Here is an 11,338-nt window from a genome sequence, read left to right as displayed (position 1 = left end):
CGACATATTGGTGCCACCCCCTGTCAACTCTCTTGCTACAAAGAAAGCCCCGTCGCGAAAACGGGTAGAAAAGGGTCGTGTAATCAGCAGTAATGAAGTGCTGCAAGAGTTGAAAGTAATTTAGTTTTGTTTAACCTGTCAATAAATTTTGCGTGGAAAAATACAATAAAAAGGAAAAACTACTCGTGAGTAATTAATTATTCTACCATTTCCATTTCCATTTCCGCTATACAGTATGTAAACACATTTTTTGTATATTTCAAGGAGAAGGAACGTCAGGATGAAGGAAAAGCTGCCATTTAAAGAAAAATGAAGGGGGTCGAGGAGAAACGGTTGGCCCAAACGCTAGAGGCAGAACTCAAACGTCACCAAAGGGAGGAGGCTAAGCCTGCTCAGGCTGAGAAGAGAAGGAGAGAGGAAGTAGAGTAGGCTACCAGGAAGAGGGCGAGGGGGAAACGAGGGCAGGTACTGCAAGGAGTGCCGCAGATGATATTAACGTTATAAGGGCATATGCGTACGTGTGTGCTGAGTGTGAAGAACATGGGAATGTGAATGATGAGGCAAATGGTGTGTTTTGTTTTGAGTGTGATATGATCGATAAATGGTTTCAAAATTATTGTTTAAATGTGGAAGAATTGTCTGGAGCGAATGAGAGTGTGTTGCAGCAGTGTGATTGGATTTGTTAGATGTAAACCTATGAGGAGTAAATGATAGTGTATCAGTAGTTTTGCCTGTTTTTATTTATATGAAGTATACTGTCAAATATTTCAACTCTAAACAGCAACTTAAGCTATGAAAAAAAAAATATTATACTGTTCCCTGATTTTTATATTTCTTGTTTACTCCAGTGATATGTTGATTGATTGATTGAATGAGTGAATTTTGTTTTGTTTCAAATACTTTTACGTCACGAACAGATTATTAAAATATAGAATTTGAGATTCTTAAAAAATAGTGCGTTATAGCTTTACCCCCATCCGGGCCTCGCAGTGATCTGGATCTATTTATAGTATATTTATAAATAGAAGGTCACACTTTAAACACAGAGAAGATGTTTTGAAAACAACTCGACAGTTGTGTTGGTAAGAAAAAACCTAATTTAAATAGAATACTGTCGTCAATCGTATCAATCTTGTATTTTTGTGATATTGACATTTGGCGGGTCACAGCAAATCATGTTTTTGAGTCGATTGTTTCCGTTTTATTTCATTTCGATTAAAATACTATGCAGTTCTCACATATATTTGAATCGTATTAAAACCAAACAATGACGGATAAGTAAATTATTTTTAGATAAAATACAACTTAAAAAGCGATCGGGATTCACATACTCCATGTCACCACGTGATGGGTGATTGACTGTGTATAAAACGAACGTTTTGCGAACACGAATAAAAATATTTTGTAAATGTGTACTTTGGCAGATGCTAAGGTTTGTACCAAGCATTATTCATGCCAAGTTTGAAGTGGATAAAACCAAAACTCGCAAAGAATGTTAACACAACTGTCAAAACTGTTCGGATTTACAAACTCAAACAGTAGCGTCTGAATGTACGTTACAGATATGGAATGAGAAAAGCAAGTGGTACCTCCTGATACATGCATGAATGTAAATTTCAGCCATGCCATCAGAGCCTTACAAAACAGAGGAAAACAACATTACAACGTCGTGTAACAACATTAAGGTTTAATAGGTACAATGATGTGGCTGGTGTCCCTTAATAATTTTGACATAATTTGTTCTACTATACTTTATTTTAAGTTGTATTATGCCAAATGGTGATGACTTGTGTTATTCGCACATATTTTTGTCAATGACAATCGAGGTTTTACCACATTCACTGTAGTTCTATATCGTATGGAGGTGAATCGACGGTCAAAACGACGGGGAATACAGACATTTATTTTCATAGAGAGAATTAAGTCGATCTACATAATTTGGTACATCCGTCTTTCTTCCCAGTTTGCTGTCCCTTCAGTACATGCACGAAGTAAATATGATGACAGCTAAGGGTGTCTTTGTCTTTAGGTAGTTAATTAATTACGTCAGCAACCCGAAATTAAAATAGATGTGTAATCGGCTATCGAAATGTATTGCTAACTATTCAGTACAACATTCAAATAAATTATTGCAAGATCTTCTACTTTTAGTTCTAGCATGCAACCAAGCGAGACATATTCATAAAGAACATGATGAGCATATTTTGTTGAAATGTACCTTTTACGAGAAGGAATCAGAAGAGCGTGAATGAAAAGAGCATAACATCATTAAAATGACAAAATTAGCAATGCCATCCCAGTAACTGTACTTTGCAAGCATATCGATGATAATAATATAATCCAAGTAACTACAATTTCTTGACTTTTAACAAAAAGTACCCTTAAGTTTATTTTTGGTGCTTTTCCGCTTTTGTACAAACAACATTTTATTTTATTTGCACTTATGAAATATTCACAAAACCGCCACAATCTAACATCTCGCGAAATTCATATACTAATTACGTCTGGATAATTTAAAATCGCACACAATGCTACAGGACATATTAGATTCTGGGAGGATCTAGTTAGCCAAAGAAATGCTAACATGAAATAAATTTTACAGAAATTGGTGCGGGCTTTCTCAGTTTGCTCCAAGTTTGTAGATCGCTATAATGAACCCCGACATAATACATAGAAATCAAAGCAGACTTAAATTAATATACAATATAATGACCACACATAATCCTGATGAGTTATTAAATTCAGCCAATAGTACAGCGTATAGGTATTTCTCTTTTACATATTGATTTCATAAGAGGACAATAATGGACACAGGCAGCTCACCTGATTTAATAGAGGCGAGCCAGTAAAAGACCTGGCCCTTATGTCTCAAAAAATTCAATAGCGTTACAAGCCCATGTACCTTATTTCAATATGCCAAATGACTAACCTTCACTTGATCTTACGTAATAAAAAAAGTTTATCGTATAGATCACGAACTTATAATAAAAATAATTTTGTGCTTTGCTTGATTCGGTTATTTAGGACTTGGGAATATATCCGCAAATGGAGTCACAATTAGTGTTTCATAAAATCACCATGATTAAAATGAAGTACAAGTTGAAAAACAGACGTCGAAACATTCAAACAGCTCTCTCTGAGTCAAAAGTTACACGTGTCTGTAGAATTCGCGGTTTGGTTCGTTGATTGATAATTGTATTTGGAGAAAAAAAAAACAGTGGAAAGGCTGGATCAGGTCATAACTTATGGGAATCATAAGCATGAACATGAATCTGTACAGGACATAATGTGAATGCTTCTTTACAATGTTAAAAGCATATTGTCAATCTTTTTCAATCCATAATAAAAATGTCAAACCGGATTGATTTAAAAAAAATTAATGTCATGAAAGCTACATTGAAAGCCCATCTCTCGAGTTGGTATACACTCAATGTCTTCTTTTTGCAGACAGATTGGTTGGTAAAGTTTATGATAATTCTACACATATATACAATGTAAATTGACATTTACGCTTAAAATATCCTCTGAATACGATTTTCAATCTTAAACCATTGCCTTCCAAGTCAACATTGCTCGCCCATGGCGAATTTTTGTTCGGTTGAGCTGAATAGTTTGCATCAAAGAAGTGTATAAAACCTTGCGACCAGAACAATATTTTGTTATCGGGTTTTACAAGAAAGACGGCTAGTATCAGTCTCATCAACAAAAACCATAGGTCACTTGTGCCGGCTATTTACAAGCGTATTTTCAATTTTGCGATACAATGGTATCAAATAACACAACGAACACACCTATGGTACTGTTTAAAGACGGATATGACATTCCGTTAAAAGGACTGGACAACGGCATGTTCTACTTTATTCAAGTACCTGCAATTGTTTGCTTAGCAGTAAGTTTCATATGCGCATTGTCTACGATAATTTCTTCGTTTTGGAGTCACCCGGCTGGCGAGTTTTATACCAGATGGACGAGCGGCGAACGACTAGTAGTTTATATGTCGATTTGTGATTTGTTGTTTAGCATATCACTTTTGGTAAACCATCTACAAGTATTGATCACCAAAATGCACGCCAGACCAAAGGAACTTTGCGCATTATTTGGACTCATCACGACAGAGCTCATGCTTGCACAGATCATGATAGTCAACGTGGTAGCAATAAACATCTTCGCCATGATGTTCTTTAACACCAAAATCTCCTTTGGCAAGTTTGATAGCGGCATACTTCTGTGGTCCTTTGGTGTTCCCTTCATCGGCGCGTTGATTGCAGCACTGCTTGAGCAGTTCGGACCAATGGGAATTATGTAAGTCATATTATTTCTTTAATAAAACAATGGGACAAAACGCAGTTGCCACACTTTTAACAAAGACCCTCTTTGAAGTGTCAACTATCATGAAGAAAAAAATCATAACAATATCGTCTTTGATAAATTTAGGGCCAACAGTCATGCACCGGTCAGCTAAAATAAGGAAGAACTATTAAATTATAAATGCATAGCTTTTATACATTTCTAAAAGATTTCTTCCGAAAGCATAAACATTATAGTCACTAGAATTTTTTTGCTATTTTATCATAATAAAAATAGTGTTCTTTATACAAATGGACATTTCTTTTTAAGAACAATGTTTTTGAGTACAATTAATTGTTTTTGGGCAATTACTGAATTATTTGCTCACGAGTGTTTTGTTTTTTCTTTGGGAGATTGACAGAAGATATTAATCAACACATTCCATGAGAAAATAGGCGTTTAAAAATAGTGAAATAATTAAACATTTAGAATCATATCACGTTTTTATTTGATAAATTGCTGTAGAATTGACTTAAAATTTGTGATATTGGGGCCAGGTGGAGAAATAAATTATCTTTCAAATATTAATAACTGCTTCAATATGTATCTACATATTACTGATTTTGTTTAAGAATATAGATATAACACTCGAAAGTCGATATTTTGAACGCTGCTATAGCAACCTCTGTATTTCGGTTATATCGAATGTTCGTTTTCTCGATTTATTTACCGAGGTCACAACGACTAGAATTACTCAGGTACCGCTGCATTTGCTTCTTTACATCATATTTCAGTTTTTGTTCCAATGCGAAGTGTAATAAATACATTCTGAAAAGACCATGAAATAAATGAGGCATTTCTTCCTCTTTTAAAAAACAAACAAACAACAATATGAAAACTGTTTCATGTTTAAACGTTCATCGAAACTGATTAATTTTTCTCGAGAAAATCATGTGTAGGGGTTATATATTTTCCTTATGATAACAAACAAGGTGTATATGAGAAATGGGGCAATGAAATATTGGTTAGATTAGACAGTACGTTGTCTCAGATTGATACATAAAGGCTGCCCAAAGTTATTTTTGTTTTGGTTTTGTTGCGGATTCCCCGACGCAACACTTAATATAGTAATCATCTTCCGGGAGGATCGTTAGATGGGGGTCGCATGTTACGGTGCTTTTTTGTGCCATGAATCCGGATATAGCTTTTACATATCGTTAGGTTTGACACATAAAAAATGTTGTCTCATAATCGGCTGATTTGAGAATCCATGCCTTCAATTCAGTCATAATTGAAAATTCACAATAGAACAAATATAAGATGTTTGGTAATTTTTCTTAAAGCATTTATAACGTTTTTAGCCATGAAACATGAATTTTCGAACATAAATATGATACACTGATCTTTGTTAGCAGTCTTATATCACTGGTTTGCAGACATGTACGCACATATTGGCGCATTGAAAGACAAAGTTTTCATAACACTCAATATGTAAGAGTGCAGCTTTAAAGACCAAACCAAGTCCTGTTAACGATATTTTTTGTTGTTCTTTCTTAACCAGATACTTGATAAAAGCACAATATATGCAGTTCAAAATATAAGCATCATCCATTTGTATAACAGCGATACCGCTTACGGTTGCTGGACTGTGGTAAAAACACCTTCGAGCTCGAGTGTTTATAAAATATATTTCAAAAATCAGCTCCCTTGTGCATAATCTTTTAACCAAAATATATACAGAACAGACTTTAAAACGGCTGACAGTTCAGCACAAACTTATTACCTATGATGTCAAATTGAACTTACAGGTTGCTAAAATAGATACAAATAAAAAAATAAAAACAGTCAGCTAAAGTCAATATGGCTTCGACTGACACATCATTTGTTTGGATATTATCAATATCTCAACACACAAGTGTACCAAAAAGCGGATATAAAAAACACCTAATACATTAATTATTTGTACATAAAGGAACGCCGAAATTATGAATCTAATCATGATAACAATTGATAATAAACTTTTTTAACAAAAGTACGGAATAACACTATACACTGGTGCACGTTAAAGACCCAAAGTAGGTCTAAACAGGGTTACATTCTGTGAGTACATTATGTTCCCAAAACCTTATATGACTTACACTCTTATCGGAGAACTAGCCGGCACGGTCGAATAAGTCGAAACAAGGGGGGCGAGGGGCAGTAAAATCAGAAACAAACAAAAGAGTTTAAGGCCTTACTAAGTTGCTGCATGATGCAATGTGTTTTAATATTATACCCCACTTTTGTCCACAATGGTAAAATCCCATTACCCGAAAAAGAGATATTTTGACTATCAGAAACATTTTCAACCTTTTTGACATGTGACAAAGCGAAAATTCATTGTCAGGTCATGTGACCGCACTGATATTTTGAATGTTATATACGGGCAAATAACTAATTCAATATTTTAGCTAAATCATGACGTGATTGCCTCTCTTATACACATGCAGCAGTGACGTCACTATTTAATGTGTACACAAAATCTCAGACGATAGGAACTGTCAGCAAGTAAAATTTTGTTCTAGATATAAGTATTGTATTATGTTATATTTTGTTTACCTTGTTAAATTAGATGAATTTAAAACATTTTAAAACTTGTTTATGTTCTTTATTTTGTACGGTATAATAAAATAAATATCATATGGCAGCATGCGTGACATTGATATTGTCAATCCTCGAAACAGAATGTCAGCCACGGCTTACGCCTCGGGTGACATTCTGCACTCGGGTTGATAATATCAATGACACATATGCTGCGATATGATATTTATATAATAATGTTCCACATGTGAATACAATTTCACAGAAAACGATAGTTTTTTTTCTATTTAAGATCAAATATGATACCAGAAAACTAGTTTATTGTCATTAATAGCTCAGGATGTGCAGTTAATAAAAAAAACTTTTCTATACGCTATTCTTTCCAAACATGTTATGTAAGCATGTACAAATTGGTTTAAGTCAGTTTGAATGATTAAATGGAGTGCAAATAGATGAGGTGTTTTAACGTACACGTTGGTGTTTTTTTTCAAATGAAATGGGGACAATACGTATTAATATCCCTCCAGATTTGAACAGAATATAACGAACAAGTTTCTCTTTATTTTAGAATTAAAAAAACACTCCTGACACCTTATGTTACTTAATAGGATATAAACTAAATACAATATTTTTCTTGTGACATTTTCCAAACAGTTATTTAAAACATACAAAGTTTGTGTAAAATATACATATTTACAAAATATAAAATATTGCACAAATAATAGCAAAGTGCAATAAAACAGTGTGCTCTAAAATTAATAAATTTGCCTTAATATATGAATGTGAATCAACATTATTATTGTAATTGAATAATTTAAGGATTGGTCGAATTTTTCTTGCATTTATGCTTTATGAACGCAGTAGGACACTCGAGCAAAGTGCGTAAGAACAAAAGCGATCAATACTAATTACATTTCAAAAACATTAGAATTAGAATTTAGCAATTCTGTCAATTAGTTTCCTCTGCAATTGAGTATTTGTTCTTAGAAATGCAACCGACAACATATGTTTGTCTAAACTAATAGCTGAGTTTGTTACGTCGTATATCATTGGTTAAATGGTGACACACTTATGAAATCGGAGCGAAATATTCAAAATATACAATCACCTTCATAACTCCTTGAGTGTTATTTCTAATTAACGTTTTTATCCATACAAAGTACTAGGTGATTGTAAATATATTAAATTGCATGTATACTTTTTTCAGTTGCTGTTTCGATGCTGTCAATGGCCAGGTTGGCAGTTTGGTCCTAATTACGATCCCCATAGCAGCAATAATGCTTGCCAACGTGTTGCTCTACATTCTGACGTTCATCAAAATCCGTATTGAAGTGATTGCTGCGAGAGAAAGTCTCGGCAAAATGACGTCAACAGCTTATAGGCATATTAGGGCCGCTCGCAATATGTCTATGTTTGTGGCGTCTCTCTTCGTCCAATGGTCCTTCATTGTTGTGGTCGGCATCTGGAACATGTTTGTAGACAATTCGGCAGAGGTACCGGTATTTCTCAACTTCTTCATTATGGTGTTGACCAACAGTGGCGGTGTTTTTAATTTGATCGTTTACCTGGCGGTATTTAAGGAAAAAAAACCTATGTCCAAGATGGCCACAGATATGGAATCGCGAAAAACACACTCGGTGGGCGACAGCAACAGAAGTCCCGCTTACGGCTCAGGGCAAGGCACTGAGGAATTCGAATTTAACTAACATAAACTTGTAATTATGATATCGACTAGAACTGGATGCTTAGGGATATATTCAATATTATAATTACTGTAAATCTCATATGTGCCTCTATGATTCCATTCAGTCCATTTGCCAGCTAGTTGTACACTGCAATTAAACACTTTGATGTTTTATTCAAAATCTAAGGTGGTTATTGAAAACAGCCCAAAGGGCAGAATGCAATGTCATTCTCCTTTTAAATATATGCCTCTCTAATTCCATTCAGTATTTTGGCTAGATATATTTACAGCCCATATTCAAAACGATTGGATTATTAAAATTAAGTGAAATTTGATGTGGAAATTAAATACATCCACAGAGCAATATTAAATATCATTCTTATCATTTTCTGTAGATATATCTCAGTGGTTCCATACTGTCTGTTGGTCAGTTATTATACAGCCCAATCTAAACACTCAGCTTGTACTCCTAAACTTAAGTTTGGTCTAAGTTGATGATTAAATACGGCCCCAGTAGCCCGTTTAGATAAAGATCTAAGTCGGTTTCAGTATTTTATTGAAATGGTGTTTGTGTCATATTTCCGTTACTGTCCTATACGTGTGTGCCAATTCACCTTAAGGTAGTATTAAACATACGCACATTATATCCTTCAATCAACTGCTGTTGAACACTGCGATATTTCGGATTAACAATTTTCAGAAAATGACAGCGTTCGCGAATTATAGATGACTGGAATTATTAAGTTGTGAAGATTACAATGTCGATTACACGTTTCCAATTCGATACATTCGGTTTAAGTGATCTTTCGTAAACAAAATATTTTGTTGATTTATTGTTTAATAAATTACAAATAACTCGTTTTATACTTCTTTATTACAACAACATAAAACATTTAAAACAAAATGACAGCACATGTATGCATTCGGAACATAGCACGGATATTTCAGTAGCGGGTCGGAACAGTAATGCGGCGATCGAATCTAATGAGATTGGGATATGCAAATGATATTCAAATTGTGTAAACCAGCAATTATTTACACACTGCATCACCCAAATAAATCGCTCATTTTCTGACATAGATGTTTATAACCTTCGCGTACTCAATGTCATTCTTTAACAAACGCTAATTGTGATCCATTGTCACCTCAAGCCGATGCCTGAGTGATTTCGCAGTGTGGTGTGAAAACTATGACATGAGTTCGAAATAAGAATTGATAAATAGGTGTGAAATACCAAATCGGGACCGTAATTTTTACTTCGGAATAACGATTATTTCAGACTAACGATTTCGGATTAAAGATTAAAAATTGAGGTAAACAAAGGAGTAGTAAAATCGGGACCGAAAAATAATTAATAGCGATAATTTCGGATAAACGGTGTTCGGAATAGCGGTATTGAACTGTATTTCATATATGTGACGTTTAAACAGATTTGAGGTTATTGAAGTTAAGACTAAGACTGTTTAATGAATCTAGATTCTGTGGGTAGCCGGATATTGATGCTTTAATATTGTCAGCACGGGGTTTCATTTGTACTTAATGCCTATGTAGAATGAAACGATATACAGTTTTCTGTCACAAAAACCTCTTTGAGTGTTGCCTTAGCAGGGACGTTTTAATACATGATAGATTTTCGGCTAGTCTAGTAGGTACTTTAGAAACTGTTTTAAAGCACTATCTGTGCGATTAGCAGGAACCAGTGAACATAAGCCGTAAGTTAGTGTATAAATACTTAGCATAGCATCAAGTAAGTTGATGAACGAATGAATAACGACGTTTCCGATTTGTTCGAAAGGTCCAAATAGTTTAAGCTTCAATACGAGGAATTTGAAAATTGTTTACGACATTATATATGCATAGATGATTATTGTTTGATTCAGTAAATAAAACAATAGTTTAATCGATAGAGCTCCAAATGTTAAACACATTATAAATAGTAATACGTTTTCAATGCCTGCTTTTGCTAGAAAAAATATCAGTCGAAAATCATTAAAAGTATTCTTTCAATTCTAAGTACACACAATATAACCCCAAAAATGCAGGTCAAAGTTTAAAAGCATTTTTAAAGATTAAAAAGTATATGTATACATTATCAGATGTCACCCTTAAACATTTTGCTGTTTACAATTTTGTGTGCGCCCATTTCATAGTGCTTTAGATGTTGTGAACTATCTTGTATTATCTAACAGTTCATTTATATAAAAATGATAATCAAAATCAAAAGGAATGATTATACATACATGTGAATTCTCATCATCACAGAACTTAAACAGAAATATCTACATCATTAACATCTTTAGAACACATACCACTACTTGAGTTTTCTCAGCAAGTTTTTAATAATACTGATTTTGTATATTCAATTAACATTTTTCCACCGTGGTGATGCTATTGTCACGGCAAAGATTTGGATGGTTGCATGTATATATAGAGATTGTGTATGTACATTACTGTTTCTGATAATGTCAGTAGAATCTATTAATGCTTTTAATTACATAATACATTAATTACCTTCTCTTTGCAATACTTTCAAACATGTTTTCTTGCAAGCTTATATTAAAAAACATGTTTATACCAACTAAACATTATAATACCATGTTTTGATTCCCATGTACATAATGCTACTATCAACTTTGTTTTCTAAAATGTACTCTATTAAATGTATTATCCTTTATTTTTGTCATGTACTTATAACTATTTTACAGTGGTATGTGAACTGGCGGAACTGTGCGCGTGTAGTCTGACCCTACAGCCCGGAAACTAGTCGATATTATTATTGTATACAGT

The 11,338-nt window shown here is 33.9% G+C and overlaps 1 protein-coding gene across 1 annotated transcript; it reads left to right on the top strand.

Moving 5' to 3' along the window:
• Positions 1-309: 309 nt before the first annotated feature.
• Positions 310-8,573, top strand: LOC128204638 (uncharacterized). Its single transcript, XM_052906040.1, has 3 exons — positions 310-425; positions 4,075-4,302; positions 8,075-8,573. The coding sequence occupies exons 1-3, from the start codon at positions 310-312 to the stop codon at positions 8,571-8,573; spliced, it is 843 nt and encodes a 280-aa protein (XP_052762000.1).
• Positions 8,574-11,338: the final 2,765 nt, after the last annotated feature.

Source organism: Mya arenaria, chromosome 10 (genome assembly GCF_026914265.1).
Source record: "Mya arenaria isolate MELC-2E11 chromosome 10, ASM2691426v1".
Lineage (NCBI taxonomy): Eukaryota > Metazoa > Mollusca > Bivalvia > Myida > Myidae > Mya > Mya arenaria.
The sequence above is the reverse complement of the archived record's forward strand: the minus strand, read 5'-3'. Positions and strand labels throughout refer to the sequence as shown.